The 27,574-nt window shown below is 35.3% G+C and overlaps 1 protein-coding gene across 3 annotated transcripts in view; it reads left to right on the plus strand.

The window, feature by feature from the left end:
- Sirt4 (Sirtuin 4) overlaps positions 1-19,065 on the plus strand; it is a 42,442-nt gene extending 23,377 nt beyond the window's left edge. For all 3 annotated transcript variants that reach the window (XM_081768696.1, XM_081768697.1, XM_081768698.1), the window contains exon 3: positions 18,617-19,065. In XM_081768696.1, coding sequence (XP_081624822.1) covers positions 18,617-18,931 — 315 coding nt within the window. In that variant the 3' untranslated portion in view covers positions 18,932-19,065. The remainder of the gene's footprint in view (positions 1-18,616) is intronic.
- Positions 19,066-27,574: the final 8,509 nt, after the last annotated feature.

Consider the following 27,574-nt stretch of genomic DNA (forward strand, 5'->3'; position numbering starts at 1 on the left):
ATCGCATGCTATTTGGAGTTCTGGTCCGGAAGACACGGAAAAAGAGTTTTAGGTAAGATAGAACTTTGGAAAAAAGATCTTTACATCGAGTAAAAAGTAATAATATAACCAGGATCTTAGCGAAATTAGTAAAAACTATCCTGACTAAATTGCGTGGCACATGATGAGATCCAGTAGCATTTTTTTTTTTTTTACTGTGGCGTTGATCTTTCGGTTCTCTTAAACCATAGCCTGAATAAGTTAACCCTCTCGGACTCAGATCATTTTTGGCGTTTCCTACACTTTCAGTTAGTGACTTAGTTGCTCAAAAACTATTACCCGATTTACCCTATGGTTAAGGCTTTGTTTTTTAGAAGAGGATTATGGTTATTTTTTGGTGTAAGTTACATAGCAGTGTTGCCAACGGAAAGGAAATTATTGAGGGAAATGTAGGGTTAAAAATTTACAAAAAATTCCGTAACAGAATTTTAAGATATTTTCTGGCTGGTACCACTATTACCATATGGATTCAAGTTATCTAAAAAAAATTCTTTGGTGTGTTAACCAGGTACAGTAAAAACCTGAAGTCGCTGGCTACCATCAAAGGGAGAAAGAAAAAATTGTCTGCCATCATGCACATGAAATTTTGACATTTTTTTACGCCTTAGAAGCAAAAATCAACAGATATGCCGGGGCTACAGCTCCCCTAATTATCCTATTGAAGCTTTTTATAGTGCGTTCTGTAGCTCAAAGAGGAGGCTTTCACATAGTTGTATGTTCGCCCCAATGTAACCAGCAAAAAGGAATAATAGAGGGGATAAAAAGGGATCCTTTTCGAACTTTTACCTAAAATCGGGAATTACTTTTTGGCTGAAAACACTGCCACCAGACAGACGCAGACCATCTGCAAATAAACGTTGGTATCTTACTAATATATCCTACAAGTATCATGACAATATCTAACAAAGTAAGCATGAAATAAAAAAAAATCATTCTTCCTCAGAAATTCACCATTTTCTTATCATTTATAGAACATAGTTTATTATAAACCTCAACTGTACTTCCCCTAATTATCCTACTGAAACTTTTTATGGTGCGTTGTGTAAGCTAAGGACGAGGTGTTCAGACAGTGTTACGTTTGTTCGAATGTAGCCAACAAGAGGGAAATAGAGACAAAAAAGGGGATTTGTCCAAAATTTCCCTGAAGTCGGGAATTAAAATTTTCTGTAGCTTGCAACACTGCTACCAGACAGACAAAAACTGTCTTAAAATAAACACTAATACACCACTAATATATCCTAAAAGTATCATGGCGATATTTAAGAAACTCAGCTTCTAATTACAAAAAAAAAATAATTACGGTAAACAATAAAGTAGGGAAAAAGTAGACAAATCAAAGGTTAGAACCTAAATACGAATTATTCGTGCGCACTCTAATTACCCCATTGTAACGATCTGTACTCGCTTTTCAGTAAGGACCAATGTTCGACTGGCTTGCGCTTGGACATATATCTACGGATTAATCAAACATTTCGAATTTTTTGTCCAAATTTAGGGAAAATTCAATTTCCCTAGCTGGCAACACTGCGCGCGGACCGGTCCACTTGATATCAACAATTAGGTATCCATCCGAGGTATCTACCTGACAAGTCTTAAGAAAATCTCTTTACAACGAAGGAAGATACAGAAAAAAAATCGAAAAGTCTCGAATTTTTTACTTTGGGCTGAAATTTGAGAAGGAAATTCGACACCCAGAAGAAAAAGAAACTAATATGATTAACTATGGTCCAACCATATTTGACCAAAAAAATATCCCGATATCTTAATTAGTGTCCACACAGGAGCAGATTAAAAAAGTGACACACTTGTGTGCCACTTTGGCCGCCTGGGTTCGAAAGGGTTAAGTCATAATTAAAAGCTTACCTATAAGCGTCCTAAAAAAATGTAGAAAACTACAGTTGGATTCGTGGAACCATTATCGTTTTCTCTAGTGCGATTGAGAAACTGGAACACTTTAATCCATCAAATTGCGTGGTTGCATTCAACGAAGAGATTATGGAAAAATATATACGGAAGGGCTGGATTATGCCTAGGCACACTATATACAGACAAAAAAGTTTACTGTGTTCAGTCAAACTGAAGCAAATTGAACATATAATTGTGATTCCTAAAAATCGTGTGTAATTCATGGCATTCGGCTAGAGCTTTTTTCACCAAGGAAAAACAAGTAGCCAAGAATGACTATAAAGTAAGATCCTTAAAAGCAAGAACTAGGTTCTGTGCGGTACTATACATATGTCAATTATGTACTTTCTCTGTTTAAAAAAAGTCGCATCTTTATCTTTATAAGTAAACTCAATCAAATACAGTTACTTCAAGTTTACCGTGGAACACGAAAAGAATGGTAGGCTTACCTACTTGGACGTAAAACTTGAAAGACACAATAACAAGTTTGTTACCAGCGTCCACCATAAACCTACTGCACGTATATACATTATAAATCCTAACATTTATCAATCACCAAAGTGAATATACAAATAAAAAAACCTTTTTCTTCGGGCTATAAGAATTGCCTCAATCGAAGCTGACTTAAATAAAGAGATGGATTACATGTTAAAACTTTGTAAAATCAGTGGATATCCTGTTTCCAGGTTATTGGATTGGTAGAATCAGGTTGAAATAAATACACGTTCAGACCGACCTGAATCTGAAACCATAGACCTATATGTCTCAAGAAAATTGCATTAAATGGGATTTTTACGCAGTATGGTTGTCGCACAGCATTACCCTCTCCCCCCCCAAAAAAAAAATCGTTGGAAAGGAATATCACCTAATTAAAGAGGCACTACACCGAAAAATGAATGAAAAATCCAATGAAAAATCAGGAATATACGAGATAACGCGCAGTTGTCTTGGTGATTATATAGTATAATCACGAAAAAAAAGGGAGGATTCAAAAGAAAAGTACGGATCAAGGAACATCTCAGAGATGCTAAAACGAGAATTCCCGTTTTCGGGGCTGTTGAGACATTTACAAGTAACACAACAAATTCAATTATTGATTCAGAAATTCTATTTGAAGCAAAGAATGAAATAGGAAGACTTACCGTATTTTACGGACTATAAGACGCACCTTAATTTTAAAGCAATTTAAATATATATATATACAGGTTGGTAGGTAACTCCACCGACAAACTTTGGGAGGCGATTCCATATACGAAATGAAAGAAAAAAGTTCTAATAAACATGGGCCGAAAAATGCCTCCTTTTAGAGTTATGATCCATTGAAAATTCGAAAAATCATTTTTCAAAACTCCCTAACTTAGAAACTATAGGACCTATCCCAAGCGGTTTAAGGAATTACACAGGAACTAGTATATTCTCTATCGAAATATCCATGTTTTACCATCTTTCTTTATCGGTGAAAGGAACTGTGAAAAGGAAGTTGGAGTATAGGGATACTTCTTTAAGTACTAATGGTGCGTTCGTTTCGCTGGTACCGGTGACTTTTGAAACTTGGATATTTAGATAGAGCGTATAGCAGTTTCTGTGTAATTCCTTAAACCGCTTGGGATAGGCACTGTAGTTTCTAAGCCAGGATGTTTTGAAACGTGATATGTCGAAATATTCGGTAGTTCATAACTCCGAAAGGAGACGGTTTTCGACCCATATTTATGAGAATTTTTTTCTTTCATTTTGTATAAGGAACAGCCTCCAAAAGTTTGTCGGTGGAGTTACCTAACACCCTGTATATATCGTAACATTTTTACCATTGTTATGAGACTGTTAGCAAGATTGTGAATCCCTTGTAATGTGCCATCACAATCAAGGTAATAAAATTTTTGTTTGGAAGGACCCAATACTTTCCGAACGTACCGTGTACTGTAAATTTTTCAACACATAATTTTCGGTGTATATAGTAAATTCATTTGTTCTTTACTCAAACTAAAATTAATCTTGGAGCTTGGGAATGATCTAGGGAGAATTATATTTCGGAGAATAATTTCTTTATTTATATATTGTTTCATTGTAAACTCTGTATATGGGTATTTCCAGTGGATGATTATTGAAATAATACATCTTAATGCGATACAAAAACATAGGTCAGCAATTGGACAGAAATTTCCGAAATTGTCCACCAATCTATTTGTCAGAATAATTTAGACCCCCTTCGTCCCTCTGAGATGCCCATATCCTCCCAAAATCCGGTTTTATCCAGTTTCTACTATTTTCTATTCGTTTTGTATTTTCCGCCGCCAAAATTCTTTGCTCTGATTGGAACTGTTTCTGACGCCTTAGTATTATGGCGCGTCTTCCTGTTGTTCTACTTGGGAAAAGCTTCGAGCAACACACGCTAGTTTTGCTCAGAAAACATTTTGGATTTTTCAACGTGAAAGCAGTGGAAATCAGGTAAACTTAGTTTCAAATAATGAATAAATAGTAAGGAAGCTCGTGAGAGTCTCGATTCAGTGGAATTTCAGCTAAAACAGTCAGAAAATCTGTGAAATATCAACTTCAACCCAGCAGACGCGATGTTGGTAAACATTGCTAATTATGGACAAGATTCATCGTAGTTTATGATCTCTCCGAATTAAGTTTTGAAGAATAGTGCTTCCCTTTGAAATTTTCCTCAACCTCCGAAAGTTCAGATTAGGGTTGTGGTAGCCTGTCCATCTATATATATATATATATATATATATATATATATATATATATATATATATATATATATATATATATATATATATATTGTATGTAGTATATGTGATTTTTATAATTAACATGGCGGTATCCATAGACTTCTTTATAGCTGAGTTAAATTTCATAATGTCAGTGTAAGTTATCACAGGGACTCTCACTTATTCCTGAGTTGATCACAGCTTCAAACGCATCATGGGCTAAATAAAGAATCAAAACGGGTTCTTTTCCCTTCAGAAAAGGGACTTTTTCCGTTAATAGTTTCAATATGTCCCTCCTGGGGCATTGGCAAGAAGGGCCATTTGGCTTTGATTATTCTGTTCCTTTTTCCTAGTTTACAGAGCCGATTGTGGATATGGTGAAATTTAGTGATGTTTGATTTACGTATAGTTGAGTTGTGTGATAATATGAAGTGATATGTATTAGTATTTGCTTTCTCAGTTCATGTGGGATGTAGATGCATGTGTGTAATTTAGTACGTAGATAGTAGGAGTAATGTGTGAGTGAAAGTATGATTCATTTATTTACGGACAGTGTATTGTTGTGTAATTAATCATCTCTTTTGGTCAGCAAAGCCAATTCATAGGAATTCGGTACCGTCATCACATAGTATGCTACATATAGTTAAGCGATAACAGAGTAGAAAGCGTATTTAGTAGTGCAAAATTTGTTTTCATACTACCAACGCCATCTCATGTCGGGCTAAGAACTACTCGCCGCTAGTGTTTTGTTACTCCAAGACTTAGGGATCTAGCCAGCTCAAAAATTACCCTTCTTTTGCAATTATTGATGTATAAATATTAGTTCTGGTCGATATGAATAGTTATGTAGACGAATTACATTATAATTTAGCTTCTCTGAAAAGCACAATACTTTATATAGTCCGGTAATCAAATTATTAATAAAACTAAACTTTGCATTTATCTTTAAACTGAAGTTTATCTATCTTCTGCACTATTAATAGTGTACAGTCGGCGCACCAGGTAACCACCAGTATGTGCTAGAATTGCAAAAGAGGAAGAATAATTATTTTCAGATAGTAAAAATAGTTAGTCACAGATTGTAAAAAGTTCGAAGAAAGTAATATGGTTTCCATTCTTTAGTAATATTTCTGGTAGCCGGTCTTCACTATGTGTACACCCTTTATCATAATTGCCTGTTTCCAACTTTATAAAAAGATGAATAAAAAGATACCATTTTTTAATATTCTTGATTATCCATATTATTTTTCTGTATTCTATATGTCCAGGTGAAAGCAATTGTTCAATAGGTGATTTTTTTATATATTTATTCCAGAAGTTATGAGAAAATGTATTAATGCTTTAATTGATGGACAGTCGTTGGTTGCCAATATATATTTATATGAAAATGGCGCATAACCAAGGTATTTGTATAATTGTGTTAATAACTGAGAGTGTAAAGATTGAAACAATTAACATTCAAAAATAATATGGTTAACTGATCCTATTCCTTTATCGCACCAGCAGTGGTATGTAGGTTTTTTCCGTAGGTTTTGGAATAATTTTATAGGAGTCAGCGCAGTTCCAAAAATAAGTCAGTAATAAATTATGATTTCTCGACGAGTCCAGGTTTTAATGTTTTTTTTTTTTTCATATGATCTTGCAATGAAGTAGAGATTGCCCAATAAAATTTTCCAGATAATGAGTATTGTTTATTATACCAGATAGTTAACTGTTCCTCATAAAGCTTTTTGATGTGATTATAGTAACTCCCTGGTAATAATTTGGTTCGTTGATATTCCTTCACGACATGATGTTTTTGCTGCTTCGTCTATAATGTTGCTATTCATTTCAATATTAACGTGGGCTTTAATAAAAGTGAAATATATTTTATCATTGTTTTCCATTACTATTCGATAAAGGTATTTAATATTTAGAAGTATCCAAGTTGTAAAATTATTCCAATGGATAGAATTTAAAGCTGATAACACAATTAATGAGTCTGAGCCTACAGACTTTTAACACAAATGGCGATTCCCCCATAAGCATCATGACGAATCTGATTTACAAATTGATACCCTTTAAGCTTCAAAGGAATTTTTGGAGTGCACCAACTTTCCAGAATTAATATAACATCTATCGAGAAAATGGAGACTAATGTTTTTAGATATTGTAATTTTCCATATATACTTTGTAAATTCCATTGTATGATATATTCTGTCGTCAGAGTGCAGTTTCAGATTCTCTCTCTTCGTTACGTTTGTAAACGATCTCGTTGTTGTCGTTTTTAAAAATATAATTGCATTTAGTTAAGAGGATAGTTAATGATATTGAATTCTCATTGCATATAAAAATAATATGAAGCCGTAAAGTAAAATATACTGTAGTTTGTACTGAAATAATCTAGTATCAGTCCATACAAATTCTCGCGTATTGATCAGTGTACTGTAGTGGCTTGTTGATTTTAATATAATGAGACTGCTTGGAACAATCTAGGGCAAAATGATGGAATAGGGTGTCTATAAAGAAGTTTGTTAAAATGAGAATAAATATAAATGAATAAAGATAGCGATATATATATATATATATTGTAGTGAGCGTGAATAAATAATAGGATACTCGTGTAGATATGTGCCCAGTTGTGAATTTTGCCACAAAGTATTGATTGTATTTATATATATAATAATAAATGTTTTGTGCACTGATCGTTACGTCAGAATTTGGTGTGAGGATAGTGTGTCGTGTGAAAATAATCGATTGTATTTTCGCTTCGTGGTTCGACGTTTAATAGTAACCGTACGTACTAACTACTCATCTGGTTAGACGATGCGAATGGTGGTCATGTAGCAAATGGTTTCGGATAGTTTCCAAGTAATCAAATAACAGAATAGCTGTTTGCAGATTTGGTATAGTTTAAATATATGCATTCATCCTACATTTGCGATACTACTCTGCAACTTTGAATTTTTTTCCACGTCACCTGATTAAGCCAAGTTCATTACTGTCCGTAGAGGTAACGATTGAATAGGATTGAATAACCTAGTAAATTTATTACAGTAGAATCTCGTATTATCGTACCAGGGCGTTCAAAATCCCAATGTCCATGAATTTTCACTTTTATTTCTAGTATATAGTGTTGGAAATTAGTTGACGCCTCAAGGTTAGCGCCCTTGCCGACTGGTAGCGACTAGCAAGATTTGGCAGACAACTTACTAGTATAAAATTTATTTTATTTTATTTTTTAATTTTCGCAAATCTCTGTTAAGATTTCTTCTATTTTATCGACTTTATTCTAGTTTTTCCGTACTTTACTGAAAACTTGTCAGTTTCTGAAGGGTCGGATATTTTATTTATTTAGAAATTCTAAATTAGAGACCACATTGATCTTCCGCTAGGGCCGGAGTCTCCAATGGCGTTTTGATCGGATACAGTGAAGAGTGGGATTTTCCTAAAGCCCTTGTCTTTATGAAAACCCCATTGTGGGCACGGACTTGTCACTCACTTGGAGATATATATCTTAGGCTACATATTTAATAGGCTACCTGTTTCGGCATATAAAAGTATATTTTGCTGTGGATTGTCATATGTCTAAATTCGACCACTTATATTTAGTATTTAGTGTACTAGTGTATTTTCCTTTGGTGCGCCGCTTTTTCTTTTCTCTGTCTATCTTGCTATTTTCATCAAGAATGTTTTTTAAATTTTTCAACCTTCCCCCCGAATTTGAACTTGACAAATATCAACCATTTGACATGTATCATTTGAACCTGAATTATTAACTGAGATGTCGCGAGACGAGTTGTGGAGGTATTTGTTGATGTTGAATATTAAGGGACCGTCCCCTATCACAATTTGACCCACCCCAATAGCGAGTGATAGTTCAGTATACGATTAAATTTTTGTAGCGAGCGATAGTTCAGTATACGATTAAATTTTTGCTTTCGTTTCTTTTATCATTATCCGTTTGAAATTTCCGGTTGTGCTATCAGTCATTTCTACTTTGTTTCCATTGGTTACCATAGAGGTGAATGTTGTAGATGTTTGGGCCCAAAAGTATTACTAACATTTTTTTAGGTTCACTTGTATATATATTTTCTGTGTTTACGTGCCTGGCTTGCACATTAAGTGTCCAGTTTTTTAAAAAAATGTTTGAGAATATAAGTTTCATCATTATGCGCGGTTAATTAGTTGAATTTGTGATATACTCGGATTTTCTTATGCGAAGTGTTGAAACCTGAAAAATTTATTTGTCGGGGCTATTAAGTTGAAAGATTTAATGATTATTGAGTATATGTATGTTGATATAAATACGTGTGGAATATAAATATGATATTAAAGGAGCAGTTGGAGTTAAAAACAAGTTTGGTGCAATAGAAAGAGAAACAAAAAATAAGAGACTCGTATTTTTTATATCTTGATAGGCCGTCTCGTTCAGCTTCTACAGGCATTTGTTTTTGATGAATCGTAAATGGTGACGTCATGGGTGGGATACGCGAGAAACTCAATGTGAGTCAACAACCACTCCCTTGTACGCAGCTGATAAACCTTTAATAGTGCAATAGATTTAATAGCAGTCTTGCTCTGTGTTGAATTCTTGAGGGAAGTTTCTGTTAGTTGTTTTTCCTATAGCATTAGTATAAAAAAAAAGAGTAGAGAGAGAGAGAGCAGTAATTACGTTTGTTGTGCGAAACAGTGTTTCTTCCATATATGTTTTTAGGGTGGCACTCTCTCCCGGAGCTCTGAGAGATTCCCCCGGAGGAGACCAAAATAGTACGTCTATAATGTAATAAATATAATAGTACTGTGTAAAAATAATGTGCCTTTCCGAATACTAAGTGTCCCCCCAGATTTTTTTCTGAAAGAAACACTAGTGTGAAGTAGAAAACACTTGTTAGTACAGTGCGTGCTGTGTCTGTGAAGTAGAAATGTCTAACACCTACTGTGTTTTCGGTTGTAATTCTTGTGCAATTGAAGCTGAGGACGTAAAGTATCTTTTCTTACGTTTCTAAGTCGTAAGAAATCACCAGATCGATATAAATTATGGCCCAAGAAAATCAATGGGGGAAAAAAATGTACCCAATAAAATCACTCGTGTTGCAAACATCTTGAAGAGCCTGCCTTCGAGAAGTCAAGTTTACTGAAAGAAAAGTTAATGCCAGTGGCAGATCTAGGCTGGGGCCGGGGACCTAGGCCCCCCAGATTTTGAGTGACAAAATTGATTTAAGCTATTATTTAGATATTTTTGAAAGTTTTTAGTAAACATGATATACATATCATAATGCTAATGCCAGGAGAATTATTTACACGCAAACTGAGAAAGACTGCTGTTCCAAGTATATTATTGAATTGTTTAAAATCCGAGTCATTGAACAAGCACCGATCTATGTCCAGTTACCAACGTACAAATATCGTACAAGACGCAATTGATGGTTGTAGTCAAGACGATGCATTAGAGGGTAATAGAGACAATGTCACTCATGATTCTGAAGATACTGCTTTAGAAATAAGCTATACAATGTGAATTAGGGAGTGAAATATACCGGCTTGTAGAAGGGATCAGTGATGATGACTGTTCCTCAAGACATTGATCCATCGTTTAATTTCTCTGTATCATGTGACAATGATGATGAAACGGGTGATGAGAGTTGTTCCGCGGACAGCTATGAGAATAAAAGAAATTTAACCGGTGAGATGTTTTTCGTATTCTGGCAAACTTTACAGATGTTATTTCATTTTTGCCTCATATGTTACGCTCCTGTACATACCTTGAAGCATAAAATTATAGGGTCAGCATTAAAAATTGCAACAAAACGTGAAAATGAACATACTTATGTTGGGAATCGGAAGAATGATTAAAGAAAAGGTACTTAGGTGTTGCAGTAATCTCGTCCGCTATCTATTTACATATTGGTTTCGATTTTTTTTTTTTTGAAACGCTGAACTCATGCTTTATAGAATACGTTTTATAATATTATAAAACGTTTGTACAGCCCACCGTCAGATATCATTTTCTACATGCAGATGATATTTGTAAGTTTTTGCAATCAGTTCTGGAAAAGGAAACCGCACTTAGAACATGCCACTGCACCTCTCACAAACGAAATGCTTGGCACTGTGTAGTATGTAAGCCTGCTCTCGCTCTTTGCCCACCTATGACGTCATCACAAAATCTTTCTTCCTCTGCTACTCGCTAACGACTGAACGTATCGCGATCAAACAAACACCATTCCTTTTAGAACTTTCAACTCTACAAATGGAAATAAATTGCAAAAAAATGCATTTCTAAGTCGAACTGCTCCTTTAAAGTAAAATGTATAATGTTTAATTGAGTAAATAAACATGTGTAAAAGGTCTTGATAGTTACCCCGAACGGTTGTTGGTTGCCATAGTTTCGAAATATCCGACGAATATAGAATGTGAATTTTAAAATACCGCCGCATGGTAGATATTCTCTTTAATCTCTGTAATATTATTAAGTAACTTATGTAACTACTAATATTGTCTGTAATTATACCAATTGCATGTGACATAGAACTTACGCAGGTCTTCGTAACCCTAATTTATCAGCAAATTTACACACTCAAGTTTATAAACCTGAAATCCTTCTGTACCATTACATTTCGATTTTATCTATTATATACGAATCTTCAAACCTGAACAGTGTTCCACCTCAGTAATCGTGCTGTTGATATAAAAGAGAAATCCCTTTGGACCTAGAAAATTCTCGTTCTTCAATACATTGTACAGATATAACTATAAATGTGTGTACCTTGTGATACAAGGCGATAGTGATTTAAAGCTAGTCTATGAAAGATAATAACTTAAATGACCCGGTAAGTGACGTAGCCACCGTGATATTAGTGACAAAACTTTGTTGTCTTAATCCAGGAAATGGAAAGATGCATAGAAAAATGCGTCTGCAGACTGAATATATGTTGTTTACAATTTAAAAATATGATCTCATGTGTGTACATTTAAATAAAGTGAAGTTAAGTACATGGACACCAAAAGGGTGCTTTGCTAATGTGTGTGACATAACAGATCTTCGGAAAGTACGAGAAAGGACGCGTTGAATTATTCTTCCTTTTAATTTTTTTTTAATGAGATACAGACTCAATTTCTAACCATCATTTTGTCTTTTTCCTTTCATATGAAATATTATAAAAGGTAACTAGATTTTTTGAATAAAATGTGCATTCTATTTTAACAAAATTTGAATTAATTAGTTGTTTTTCCATCTGTCTGCTAATATCAAATATATATGTGTATTTACATTGATGTAGTCCGACATTATATGTGGAATGATACATTTATATGTATACTTATTTACATGTACTTAAGGCTGTTGCTACCTCTTTGTCAAGTCGAGTTTTCCCCTATCTAATAACATTGGAACTTTTTTCGAATTTTTCTCAGTAAGCAATGAACAAATGCCTACAAAAATTTGCATGGAGTCAGGTCAATAATAAAGGATTCCTTATATGAGCTTATAATTTTACTAAAAGCCTCCAATTAAGTTATCCATTCCCCCCTTTCTTTTATCATGTGAAGATTCGCAACAACGCATTGACGACACTTGGTTCTCTCTTCTAGCAGGTTGCGGAGGGTTACTTTGAGGTTGAACATTGTCCACAGCTGCGAGGGGACCCTTTTCAAGAATGACATATTTATGGCATTTCAGTGAGGAGGCGTTGGAGTACGTTTTCTTTGCTGAAAGCAGAAAAAAAGAAATAAAAACAATGAGAACAAATCCATTCTTCTTTTACATTAGCTTTTCCCCCGTTCATGGATAGACAGTTGTAAGCAATTAGAAGCGAACTGTCTCTATTGAATAAAGATACTTTTAGTGTATACGAAAGCGAATATCACTTTATTATTATTATTATAACTTTTTTTTGAATAAAGTGGCATACAAAACATATAAAAATAATACAAAGGCCATAATATGCGTGGCTTTGAAAAATGTGCAGAATTCGTGAAGTTCCCACAAAAATACATAAACCTTCCATTATTTCAATTTCCTCCCTTTTCTCTGTAACATCAAAACAAGAAACCCCTTTGACATTTTCGTCTTCAGTACCCTTATCCAATAATGTCTGCTTATGTCTCCGTTACACAATACCTACTAAAGTTTGGAGAATAGTGTAATTTTTAGATTCACCCTTTTCTCCGCGACAATTCAAAACAAAAACTAATCTCGCTTTTTCAGTGCTATTTTCGTGTTTAGCACCCTAAAATTGTCCAAAAATTGTTATTCATAACTCCATTAGAAAATATATATTGAACAACGTTATTTACTAAAGCGTTTCTAGGAGCAGATTTTTATGTATAATCACTATATCTGTATCCGGTAACTGTTCTTTGTCTTTTCTTTCCACCTGAAACAAATTTCAAATGCATTATCATGATATTTCATGCATAATATAAATTACTGCATATGTATAAATAACTGCCTTTGCAGTTATAGTCACAACTTCGTATAATATTTTAAAAGCAAAAAAAAAAAAAAAGTTCCGCACTTTTATACTAATTAAACTCCAAGAAACTTAATGGAAACTACCACAGATTTCATATTACAGAAATAAAGCTGTTAATTTGCCCACATCTCTAAATACGTTGGGTAAGGTTACCATACATTAGCATTTTTACAGACATGTCCGCATTTTGAGAGTTAAAATTTCCATCCACATACATTTCCTGACCAAATTGTTTCGTTGTCTTGAACATGGCTAAATCTAGTCACACCGGGACTCTACTTCTTACTATTGTGTTTAGTATAAGCTTTCCGCATATTACCCAGGTAAGAAGGGGGGGAGTACACGTAGAAGTATGCTCACATTTTGACATTTCAGAATATGGTAACCCTAAAATTGGCCATTTGCGCAACTTGACCTTAGTTTTGTACAAGTTTCATTTTCTCATTGATCAAGACATGCATTACATGCTACCGTGTAAATTGATTATCTATCTATCTTGGAATTCGGCCGCATTGAAGCAGACTCATTTTCGGGTGTTCCTTACCTTTGGGCTCCTATTTACGTTTATGTTGGGCACATGGTATAATATTTTCTTCATCTCTTAAAACCCTTGTATGAGAAGAACATCTATTACTGTTGTTTTCAAAGATCAATAAATCAAAGATAGAAAGAGGGAAAAGCTGCTCATTAAAACTAATTCTCCCAAAAATACCAGAGACGCTAGTAGTGTTCCTTGGTTTCTATGTCAACTGTAGGTGATTTTTGAACATAACGTTACCAATATTATACGACATTGCAAATAATTTTGTATTCCAGTTGAAATGGATTTATTGAGCTTTAGATAACCTATTATTTTCTTATTGGAAGACAATTCCGTCTGGAAAACTCAGGAAATTTATAACAAATAAGGGCCAGTTCATATTGCAAAACGAAATAAAAAAAATAACAGCATAGCTCCTTGTTGATTATCTATCAAAAGTTTAAATGTTTCACAGTAGGGATTTCTGCTCTACGTACTTTGCTACTTAGATGGTGTTTCGAATTTTCCTTGAACCAGAAATCTTATTTGCATGTAGCGTTATACGCGGAAGAAATGAAACTTTGAAAAAAGGATGTACCATAAATGTGATTTCTGGGTAATAGCATGTTATATACTTGCCACGTTCAAATCATCCCCAACGGGCTTCCTTGTACTTAAGCAGAAAGTTTACCCTAACTGTATTCATAAATAACACTCGAAACAAGCTATAAACGGCACTAACTAGGGATGCGCACGAGTCGAGACATGTCTCGAATTTGAGTCGAGACACACTAAAATTCGAGACGAGTCGAGACAAACTTATTTCTCGACTCGAATATTCTATTCGAGACACTAGTCGAGTCGAGACTGCTCGTAAAAATCTCGACTCGACTCTAATGTCTCGAAAATCTTTCTATAATTTGTAATATTATTTTGAAGAAAGTATTCACTCAGAAACAGTTTTGAAAACAATTTCTGGGAGCATTCATGTGGCTAGTGGAGCTTGAGCAAGGCACCACAACGGCCCAGGCGTCACACTGTTTGCAGACTACGTACACCCCTTCATGACGACCATGTTTCCCAACGGTAGTGGCATTTTTCGACAAGATAATATACCATGCCACAAGGCCGGGAGTGGGATAGAGTGGTTCGAAGATCACAGGGGCGAGTTCCAAGTGATGTGCTAGCCGCCCAACTCGCCGGATCTGAACCCAATCGAACACATCTGGGATGTGATTGAACGTGACGTCAGAGCGCATCGCCCCTTCCCCGGAATTTATGGGAATCAGGTGACCTGTGTGCATATGTGGTACCAACTCTCTCCAGCGATCTACCAAGGATCATTGCGTCCATACCAAGACGTGTCGCCGTTGTTATCCGTGCCAAAGGTGGACATACTGACAATTAGGTAGATAGTCATAAGGTTCTCGCTTATGTGTGTGTATATTTTAACTTGTATATTTTTTTGTCTCGACTCGAATTTCATTAATGTGGTAGCTTGATGAAACAGTATTCCATCACATATTTTTATACTCATGCGATAATGTTTTAGTTGAATAAGTATGACATTGACAAATGGGTGTACTTCAATAAAAAGTAAGGCCTGTATTTTAAAATGAAGCATCAAAAGATAATGTATAAAATTAAAATTATTCTGTTAATAATATATGTTGTACTATTTGTATAATACTGTATGTGTTGTAGCCATATATGAAATTTCACTTCCACCGTTTGGAAATAAATATTCCATGTGTAGAATGCGTAAGTTTCAAGGTTATTATTATCAGGTTACTCTATATCCTGTAACCAAGAAATAAATCCCTATTCATATTTCGAAAAGTTATAATAATAGAAAATGATATTTGTATCTACATTAAAAGTACCTATTTCATTAGGTATAGATGTCTTTCTTGTGTAATAAAAGAATCCCTGATACTACAGTTCACTTTCTCCTACAAATGCGCTCTGTAAGAAGGGTAATGTGTGGTCAGTTCCTCAATTTCCCAATTGATTCACGATACTGAATCAATACCGAAAAATTTGTCCTCACTAGGAATAGAATTCGACAGCATTCACGCTAAGAACAAATTTGTGTAACAAAAGAAGGTTTATTTCTAAATTTTCTTCGCATGTGGTAAAAAAAATGATTACTATTTAGCATAAAAATTCTATAATAGTATTCAAAGTTGTTAAAGTGATACATATTATAATTATAATTATTAGTCCAAAATGCTACCTTAACTGGTTTACCTGTTTCCGTGAGGTTACAAATGTGAAAGAGCGCTAGTGTATTCAATGTGAAAACCCAGCTGGTGTCGGCACGGAAACAATGAATTGATTTTAACGTCACTTTCAGCAGCGAGGCTATATGAAACGAGACTACTGATTAACGTGGGTTCCAAACCACATGAGCTCCCGCCGGGAATCGAATAAGGATCTCCCACGCTAAAGGCGGCAGGGAAACGAGCATTACCGGCAAGGGAGAACCGATGTGGTGACCTCACATTTTAACTAGGTTACTAGTGTCAAAGCCGCACCGAGATTCCCTGCTCCTTACAGGCTCTTGTTCCACGTATTTCCTATTATTATTATTATTATTATTATTATTATTATTATTATTATTATTATTATTATTATTGTTATTATTATTATTATTATTTCACACAGGAGATTGATCTGGTATCACAGCCGTCTGTTAATTTATATTTGTATAACCAATCACTAAATCTAAGACTTAGAAATACACGAGATGCAAGAGGCACCTTGCTAGATTTGAAAGTAACCACAAAAACTTCCAATAAGACTGGACGAATATACCAAAAACAATAGATGCAGCAAAGAAAATAAAGAGCGCCCACTCTTCCTGAGTGCCATAAATCTGTCCTCGAAAAAGGCGACAGGGCTAGAAACATTCATTCCGCAGATGCGTTATGGACAGAGTTTTAAAACCTGTTTTAAATGGCTAGCCCGAATTTCTCGCACGCTGCTAACACAAACAGGAAGAAAGAGAGATCGCACTGTTGCAAATCTTCACATGAAAAAAGGGGGGGGAATGAATAACTTAATTGGAGGCTTTTAGTAAAATTATAAGCTCATATAAGGAATCCTTTATTATTGACCTGACTCCATGCAAATTTTTGTAGGAATTTGTTCATTGCTTACTGAGAAAAATTCGAAAAAAGTTCCAATGTTATTAGATAGGGGAAAACTCGACTTGACAAAGAGGTCAACAGCCTTAACATTTTGTGTTTAATTTCTCAATAGATGTAATAAATGTTCACCAATTGTAGTTAAATGATGGTTTCTTTAAACTGCTTTACCTATATCAATACATTGTCCTGTATGTATGTGTGTGCGTGAATGAATGAGAAATTTAGTTTTAAGTAGTAGCATTTAATATTGATTTACTACGATAGTATTTATAATATGTGTGTAATAGTATATTATATGTATTGGTGCATGACTGAAATCATGAAAGATAACTAACCCTAAGTTATTCTAAATCGGCTCTGGGAGGAAAGCCAGTACGGCAGGATGTGCTTTAATAACGACAGTCTTTTCAGAAATCCCTAAAACTTCTATTTAGGGAAAATATGTACATCACTTTGATTTTTTTTTCCTTTCTTGGCTAATTCAAATGTGTGTTCGATCTCCACTATGGAAATTCAGATACTGGATAAAAGTTATCCAACATTTGGAAATAACATGCAAATGATGAAATAAACTTATCATCACCTAGGCTGGGTAAGGGCAACTACCACTTGTGTAGTTGCCTGGATCCAGGTCAGGGTAGTATGAGGGAACATGTCTCTTCGAGATGACTTGAGAATTTATTCTCAAGTAATAACATTTGGATATGAATCACCTTTTCAATAACTATTCAAGTTTCTTTACCATATTCCCGTCATTATCCAGTAATTATTTATCTCTAATTCCTTCTTCCTTCTTTTCCTCTTCTTTCCTCCTACCTTCTTCTTCTTTCTCACTTTTCCTTTCCTATTTCTAATAAAACTGAAGAGGGGTCGTGGCTGGAAGTTGTCGCTGTAGTCACGGTGATTAAATTCTTGTGATGTTCCTCTTCGGAAGTCCGAAATTAATTAATTAATAGCTAAATATACAGATAACAGAAAATAAATTCCGAAATTCATTCATTTTAATTTAGTGACTAACTTATCGAATTAGAAGTTCAAGTAAGTTAGCGACAACTAGGAGAAGGGTCACAACTCTTCTCCATTCCCATGAGCGACATGCGTCTTCACCCCACAACTCATGTTCGTCGCATCGGTGCACTGCTGCTGCCAGTTGAATCTAATGTTGCTAGATAGAGATAGGTTTACCGCGGCATCGAATATATGGCCATTTTTAAAACTGGCGGGAATTTTAAATCAAACCCTGGATATTTTTATATTAATTTCGAGTATAAGACGCACCTGAATTTTGGAGGTAAATTTCGAAAAAAAAAAGTGCGTCGTATAGTCCGTAAAATACGGTAATTTTGATTTTTTAAAAGCAAATGTTACTTTTTAAAAAGAATCTAAAGCGTAACAAAGATAAGGATTGGTTAAGCAAGAAATGGGACACAGTAATTAAACATACATACAACATTGGCACCAAAACAAAAATACCAACATGAAGTGATAACCTTCCCTACATGAACAAAAGAATGCGCAAATTGAGCCTACCACTCGACGTGTGCCTAACATCCAAGACAAGGTGTTCGCAATGCTCTAGTCCGATGAGTTTGTTCCTTTTATATTCTAATGTTTCTTTTTATTGTTTTTCTTGTTTTTATCCTTCGTGAATAAGGCTCGAGAGCTAGGAACTACAAAGGATATTCAGCAATCATAATTACAAATAAGCAAAATGATAGCAAAAATTCGTGACTTTGTTAGCATGTTGTCTAAAATAACAACAGTTTCGCATGTTAAGCTTTTATTATCTTGACCGCTGTTTGCCACAAATTAAGGTTTCACTTTTTACAGGACCAAGTAGATGGATTTGTAGTACCTGACTGTGAGCGATGTGGAGGAATTTTAAAACCCAATGTTGTGTTATTTGGAGACAATGTACCAAAAGAGAGAGTGGAAAAAGTAAAACGCGAAGTAGAGGAATGTAGTGCTTTGTTGGTCCTTGGATCATCTTGTTACGTGTTCTCAGCATTTAGGATAATTTTACAAGCTGCAGAACTAAACAAACCAATAGCTATTGTGAACATTGGTGAAACACGTGGTGATAAATATGCTCAATTGAAAATTAGTGCCAGATGTGGTGAAGTATTAACGAAACTTAGTATATGATAACAGAAAAATAGATATAGTTAACTTGATTTAGTTGTATTTATGTAGTTTAAAAATTAAGTATTAGATATAGTGAACGTGATTTTCTTGTATATATGTACTTTAAGATGATAATATATTGCTTTAAATTATCAGTATTGAGTTTACTTACCTCTAATTCGTGTGTTTACAGTGATAAAATCTTTTTGTACTGATCTCCTACAAAATCATGTTCTGCTTAGTTAATAAAATACTACGGAGGTACGTTTTAAATTGAAGGTTTGAAATCAATGTTCGAACCTTCAAAGTCGCCCATATATTAATAAATATATAAACCACGCTCAAGCCGTAGGGTCTTATACATAAATGTTTACATTCACAATCAAAATATATTTTTACTGAACAATAATTATATTTCTCGAAAATTTTTAATTAATCCTGATCTGAGATTTAGATTTTTTCTTGAATCCCCAACCCTCAGCAAAGGAAATGAAATGTGTAGTTTGACATGAGATGAGATGGACAACCCTTAGTTCCATGTCCAGATTCATCATGTTCCAGACTGCTTGTTAGCAAGTTAAACTATATAGTAGAGGGGATTTTCGATACTTTGCCGTTTTCAAACCTTTGCTTAAACCTTTAAAGTGATCATATTATTATTACTCGTATCAATCCTTCGCTTATTTAACAATTTCTTTCATAAATAGAACTCAAGAGCAAACGTAGTTTCCAAATCATTAAATATTTGTTGTTAAACCACTCGTTATTAAAAAGTTACTGACTTAAACAGGGTGTCCACATTCTGAAAAGTCAGGGAAGTGTCAAATTGGTCAGGGGAAAATCGATTTAGGTCCATTGTTTATGTAAATGTAATTTATGTAAATGTAATGTAATTTATGTAAATGTAAATTTACACTAAATTATGTAAATGTAATTTATGTAAATTTACACTAAATGTTACATCATATAAAGTATCATCATATAAGGATTTTAAAGAAATTAAAATTTATTTATGGTTTCCAAGATTATTTTATTTTTTTAAATAAGTCTTATTTACAACTTTGCATATACAAATTTTCTTGCATTATATAAAAAATAAATATAAAGGGTCATATAAACAGGTCTCCGCGGTTTTTTGGCACATTTTTGAACAAGCAATTTCTTATTGAAAACCAATTTTAATCAAGTACATATTGATCACTATTATATATGACCCTTTTCCATTTTTCGGATAGCTTCATAATTCCTTCGCTGTAGAACTTCTGTGGTTTATCGTCGAAAAACTTGGCCAAGTGATTTTCAGCGGCGCTTCGGTCGCCCATTTTTTTTTACCATCAAGAGAGTTTTGCAAAGACCGAAACAAATGGTAGACGGTGCAAGGTCTGGGCTATACAGTAGATGCATCAAAACTTCCCAACCAAGTTCCGTCAATTTGTTCCGCGTCATCAAAAATTGTGTGGCCGCACATTGTCATGATGGAACACAACTCTGGATTGCTTTGTTCAAACGGTCGAGTTGCACAATACAGGACCGAATTGATGACAAAACCATCATCCCTATATATATATATATATATATATATATATATATATATATATATATATATATATATATATATATATAATGATGGTTTCATCATCAATTCGGTCCTGTACTGTATATATTAAACAAATATGCAATAAACAATATATTCACAATATTTACAAGTCATATGTCTCATATTCTTTCTCCTTTATTTAGTACAACTTTCATTAATCTCGATAAATGTAAATTGTTTGTTACTAAATCCACATAACGATTTCCTAATACTTATCTGGTTAAAGGTCCTGTTTTATGAGTTTTTCAGATGTCTTCCATAATTCTTTTTCAGCATTATCTTTTGTAACTGGAACCTATGCGTGGTTTACCAAATGCAGGCCTAACTGTTGCCTGATTGACTAGTAGGACAAAATATTTAACCGGACTCGAACCTGTGTTTCTGTGGCCTACTATACACTATGAGATAAATCCTAGGAAATGCCTTAAGAATTTTCCTAGAGTTAAAATCTCAACGTTTATGATATCAGTTCGCATGTCATTTCCTATGTGCTGAACGACCCTATGAGATTTCTCTTGTTCAGAGCACGCTCTATTTCGGAAAGAAAATTCGTAAGGTTTTGTTTTAAGCGACATCAAGTGAGAGAATGTGAAAACAAATTTGTTTTCTCCCGCCGGCAAACATGCTATATGTGCACTTATTAAGCTAGTTTTAGACGGAAGCATTTCTCGTAGCAAAAATCGCATCATCGATATTCTACCGTGTAAAGTAGCAAATGCTATAGCATTTCACATGCCGTGGCATATCTTGTCGATAGAACTTGCTCTTCGTAGTATTTTCCCCAGCATTTTTGGTCCGATTGCAGCGCCTTTGTGTGTTAAAAGGAAGCAAAAGATTTTGTGCCAAACATTGGCGTCTCTGACATGTAAAATTTGGGGGAGACATCAAAGAAAATGATCTAACTGCTAGTGACTATGTAAATAAATTAAATTAAAATATTGAATATTTCGTATTTCAAAATATTGGGGGGACACGTCCTCCCGCCCCCTCGCCAGAGACGCCCATGGTGCCAAATATCCATGCTCTTTGTTTTGTGTGGGAAATTTAATTGTAGTAAAGAAAAATGAGTTGGAGTAGGAATGGTCGTTGCCCACATACTTTTTTGTGGTTTTTTGTTTTTTAATATAACCGGTGAGAACTGTTGTTACAACCACCATAGCTTTAGCTACTTCACGCTTTAGTTTCAGAGACATAATTGCTCTCTTCTCCGGTTGTTTGCTACCGTGTAAAAGCACTGTGTACTTTTGATGCCATAGAATATTATACGAGATTTTTGGCAGCACATCTGCTACGAGAAATTTACGATAATGCTTCCGTCTAAAACTAGCCCTAGTGCATACGAGGAAGAAACATTTTTATATAATACAAATTCAACACTTTATCTCAACAGACATGCAAAGCACTGGAAAACATTGCTGGCCGAGTATGCGTTGTGAGTCCTGGCACCTCTTCGGAGGATGTGAAACAAAAAAAAATTTACGTGAATGGCACAAAAGGGTAGGATTTCCTACGATATATGTCGATAAAATTTTCGTAAGATAAATCTTAATATATTTCCTAGGATTTGTCTCTGTATAGAAGGCCTAATTGCCCTTCATCAAATGACAAAAGTATAGAATTGGCAAGCAAGCTGTCTTATGTCTTCAAACTGAAGACATGACCTTGGAAAAGCTTCTGAGAAGACATAGTGGTGAAGAATTGGAACCACTAAATAAGACTTTAAGACATCACTGGCGTGAATTTTCTTTCTTCTTATGCTGGCGAATAGAATTAAAGCACGATTTTAGCAAACAGAACTACATCCAATGTAGTATAACGGTTAACGTGTTGCAGTTTGAATATGTAGATCGAGCTTTGAGGTCAGCTAATCTAAGAGTTTTTCTGAGTATACTTGTATTAAGAATCATGCCCTGATCACGAAAGGCAAATCATTGGACAGTCGAGAGATTAATAAATATGTGTATTATCGTAAGACATGAATGAAATCGTTCCATAGTTATCTATTGATTTTCACTTTCCTTGACATTCTTCCTTTCATAGATCTCGTGTTTGTCACTTCTTTTAGTTGTCTTTCTCCCTGGTGTTTTTATTTCCTTCAATCTAAAATAGAGAGCAAAAGAAAAAAGACGGAGAGGAAAGGATAATTGAAGGTGTTTCTACAAGTGAAACAAATCCTTTTATCCCCACCCTATTCTGTTTTCTCTCCATAGGGTGTTTCTAAACAACACCGACAACGTTTGGGAGGTGATTCCTGACACCAAGATAAGACAAAAAGTATAGACCAACCTGGGTGCACAAATACTTCCTTACGGAGTTATAGGCTGTCGAAAACATGAACTTTAAAAGCTCAAAGCTCCAAAATTATGGAACCTACCGTAGTCGGGTCAACACTTCACTTAGAAACTAGTATGTACCCTATCCAAATATCCAAGTTTCAGAATCCTGCGGTACTTCCGCAATACTTTTTATAAAGGTAGTTGGTGAGTATTTCCAATTAAATGCCCGTAACCAAATTCCCTCTATAAAAATTGTTATGTGAGTACTTTAGAGTTCTGAAACCAGGAGCGTCATTTCAGATTTTGCTTGGGGGGGCAAGACCGCTTGATATAAGTAAAATTTCGCGTTTTTCACTGATTTATTACTATTCTATTGATAAAATCTATATACACCCTCCATTCCAAAAGAAACCGAACTTTTGAAAACAAATAGTACCACTAGTGCCATCTGTTATAATATTTTACCGGTAGATGGTGTAGTCCCTCATTGACAACTGGTATAAATGTCATGACATTTGGATGCACGGCAACAAAGTTATTGCGTTTCAACTGTCAGTGTGTTGTGTACATCGGTCGGAAAATGAGTTTCAAACAACGAGCTGCAATTGAGTTTTGTGTTAAACTGGGTAAAACTTTTAGTGAAACGCACCAAATGCTACAAAATGCATATGGTGATGAGTGTCTATCCCGTACGCAAGTTTACGAGTGGTTCAGGCGATTCAAATCGGGTAGAGAGACGCTGGATGATGACGAAAGATCAGGCCGTCCCAGAACCGGATTATCGGAAGAAAACATCGAAAAAGTGCGTGAATTCATCAAACATAACAAAAAATCGTCGGTGAAAGTTATTGAAATGGAATTAGGCATTCCTCAAACAACCGCATACCGCATTTTGACCGAAGTTTTGGGCCTTAAGAAGGTTAATTCGCGGTTTGTACCACACAAACTCACCGAAGACCAAAAAGTTGATCGAATTGCGCATTGCAAAGACATCGTTAAAAGTGCTCGGCAGGATCGAAACTTCTTGAAATCGATTGTAACTGGTGACGAGACGTGTTGTTTTGAATGTGAGCCCGAAACAAAGCGGCAAAGTGCTGAATGGAGAGGGCCGGATGAAGGAACACCCAAAAAAAGTCGCTTGGTGAAGTCAAAAGTTAGGGTGATGCTGATTTGTTTTTACGATTCAAAAGGAATTATCCACAAAGAATTTGTTCAGCCCGGCCAGACAGTCACTGGAGAGTTTTACTTGGGCGTCATGAAGCGTTTGCTGGCAAGAATTCGTCGTATTCGGCCCGAATATCGCGAAATCGGCAGTTGGACTCTTTTGGACGATAATGCACCATCACATCGTTCGCGACTTGTAACTGAATTTTTGGTCAAAAATCACATTATTCGGTTGCATCATCCGCCCTATTCACCAGATCTCGCTCCGTGCGATTTCTATCTGTTCCCGAAACTGCATTTGGCGATGAAAGGAAAGTGGCACGCATCGATTGATGCCATTGAGAAGGCGACGACCGCCGTCCTAAAGACCATTCCAATAAAGGACATGGAGAAATCGTTTGACAACTTGTTGGAGCGTGCAAATATGTGTATCGATGCAGAAGGGGAATACATTGATTAATAAAAATGATTTGTTCCAAAATGTACATTGCTTTTTTGTTTTTTTAAAACGTTCGGTTTCTTTTGGAATGGAGGATGTACATCTCAAACTCAGAGGGTGGCAAATATTCCTCCCTGCCCCCCCTAAATGACGCCTCTGTCTGAAATATGTATTTTTGGGAAGGGCATATATTAGTTCCTAAGTGAAGTCTTGACCCGACTACGGTACGTCTCATAATTTTGGAACTATGGACCTTTAAAGTTCATGTTTTCGGCAGCCTATAACTCCGAAAGGAAGCATTTGTGCACCCAAGTTGTTCTATACCTTTTGTCTTATCTTGGTGTCAGGAATCAACTCGCAAACGTTGTCGGTGTTGTTTTGAAACACCCGATATATATACTGTATATATATAATATGTAGAAACTGGATGCAGTTAGCTAAGGATAGAAGTCAGTGGAGAGCTTTTGTGAACGCGGCATTGAACCTCCGGGTTCCATAGGCCATAGAGTTAGTTAGTTTAGTTTATATATATATATATATATATATATATATATATATATATATATATATATATATATATATATATATATATATATATATATATATATGGGAAACTATACATTCGTGAGCACTCTGATAGTGATGGGCACCTATGCCAATTATTTTCAAATAATAAGAGTCTGAGCGCCTGTAGCGAGCTATTGACGATTTTCAAATGTTGGTACGCCTTTCTTCTTTACGCTCACAGTTTGTCAATTGTCTTCCTTCTTTCGTGTGTGTGGCGTGGTATAGAAAGGTGCGCGATGTGAAACGTTGTGATGGTTGTTGTTCATTTGTAAAGAATTCTTTTAATCAGATAGGTATACTGATTAAGGTTTTGTTTAATTATAAATCAATTGAAAATTAAAATTTTGTGTTTTGAGTGATTATTAAACGATAAGAGCACTTCATGCTAATGAGATGTAAGTCTAAATGAGTTTTGCTCTCAAATCATGAGGTGCTCACCACTGTATTTTAATTTAATGGAACATGACCGTGGAAGGCATCTATTGCTCATAACTATATTTTACTATATGAATTTTTTTGTCGTTATTTTAAGCCTAAAGTGCATTTCAGGCTGTTGTGTTTCTTGCTCGAAAATTTCATGAAATTTAAAGGTTATTTAACAGTGATGGGCCCAGTGCCCATTACTGTAAACTCACTATGCCCATCACTGTATGTTTATATTGAATTAAGCCACGGCCTTCTTTGTTATACAAGCCAGGACCTTGAATGTGGCAACTGCGGAAATCGGCCTGCCACAGACTATCCACCTTCAACAGTTGGCAGTTCACAGACTATTTCTCTACCTTTTTAGCAAGGATCCTTCCTTTCTCTAGACATTAATGCAGAGAATTTGGGCAGCCGGCTGTGCTGTGTGGATAGTCTATGGAAGGCAAAAAGGCCTGTTGCCATTTCAAGATTGGCCTGTATAACAATAAAGGCGGTCGTGATTAAGCATAACAATAGAACTAGGCTTATTTTATAGAGACCCCTTTCTGGAAAAACTGTACAAGAGAGTGTATAACTACAATCTCGGTATAGGGCCCATTATAATCAGATTACTTAAGTAGGTTTAAGTTTCTCATGTATCTGATTACATTTAATTTTAGGGAAAAGGAGGAAATCTGTACTCTTACCAATATGAAACGAAGGTTTCGACGCTTCGACTCAGCTAGACCTAGATCATGATCCCAAAAAAGAACAAGAATGGAAAGCACTGCACAAACGTCAATGTGCATTGGAAGTCCGAAGCCTCTTTTTTTCATATTGCTAAGTGTACAGCTTTTTCCTTGAAAATTAATAACAAGGCCTATTCATATTTATCACATATGATTACATTTAAAATATAGCTACAGTCCTCGCGCTAGGAGAAGCGCCAGTGACTTACGTTGTGGCCATGTAAGTACTTACACGTGAAGTTTTGGAGTATGAAATAGGCCTAGTTGCTTTTTAAGATGAATTATGTGATGTAATGGCCAGTGTCTATCGGTGATTTTTGCATTGATGCCTCGGATGTGATTACTCAGCACATCATTTGCCACTGCTGTTAATACCGGCTTTTAAGAAACTAATCACAGCGTTTTCACTCAGGTAGCTGCCCAAGTTAGTTTGCGGCGCTGAGTGAGGACTAAATTATTTCCAATATTATGTAAATACAATTTAAATGCAATCAAGTTTTCGTGATTTGACTTATGAGAAGTTTTGTGGTTTACTTCGGCCCGAGAATGTAACCAAATAAAACAGTTTACAGATAAAGGTGCTAATGGTCATGAAGAATAGTGTGAAGATTTTCGCCTTCTCTGTAAAATATTTGAAGAATTTTCTAAAGATGAAACGCTCATAAAAATCCACACAAATGATGAGTTGCTGGCAGATGAAGCCTCAAACTCACCACGATTACAACAGACTGAAAGTGCTTTAGCAAAACAACTTGAGGAAGCAAGCACTTCTCTACAAGTTGAAGTGACACCAGAAGAGCAAAATTGAACTACTGACCGGGGTAAAATGTATCCAATCAAGAAATCAGATATGCCACTTTTTAAGGACTGTTTGGTATGGCAGAAACGCCAAAGCGGAAAGGTCGCAATATTCAAAGATTCCCATTTGTAATAACATCAGATAAATAGAAAGAGCTGCACAAAAGAGAAAAGAAAAGCAAGAGAGGAAGAAAGAGGAAAAGAGAAGTTAAACAGTCAGGTCCAGCTGGGAAAGTAGAAAAAAGACACGAAGATACTCCTAGTGTTAATCTATTTTCTTCTGAACGTACAGGTATAACTGGAGCTGATGTGGAGAAATTATCCTTTGCCCCTCCGGCTAAACTAGTGCTTTTTGGCGAACTGCGAGAGAACGAAAATGAGGGAGTTCATTCTTCTTCAGCATCCAAAGCAGATTCAAACATATTGAAAGTGAGGATATTGGAAAACAGTATGGAACAATTAGAAAACCGTAATTTCTTTTTCACTTTCTGGATTGTGTAACCAGTGTGGTGAGACTGTAGGACCTCGTTTTCCAGGAATGAACTGCAAACGCTGTGGACAGGCTTTTCATAAAGCTTGCCTTCTTGCTGTGGAGAAGCATACGATGATGATGTATGTTATTGTATCCAGTGTTTGCAGATCTTAGACGAAACTGAAAGTGACAGCGAT

The sequence above is a fragment of the Thermobia domestica genome, chromosome 8 (genome assembly GCF_964235325.1).
Source record: "Thermobia domestica chromosome 8, izTheDome1.hap1.1, whole genome shotgun sequence".
Lineage (NCBI taxonomy): Eukaryota > Metazoa > Arthropoda > Insecta > Zygentoma > Lepismatidae > Thermobia > Thermobia domestica.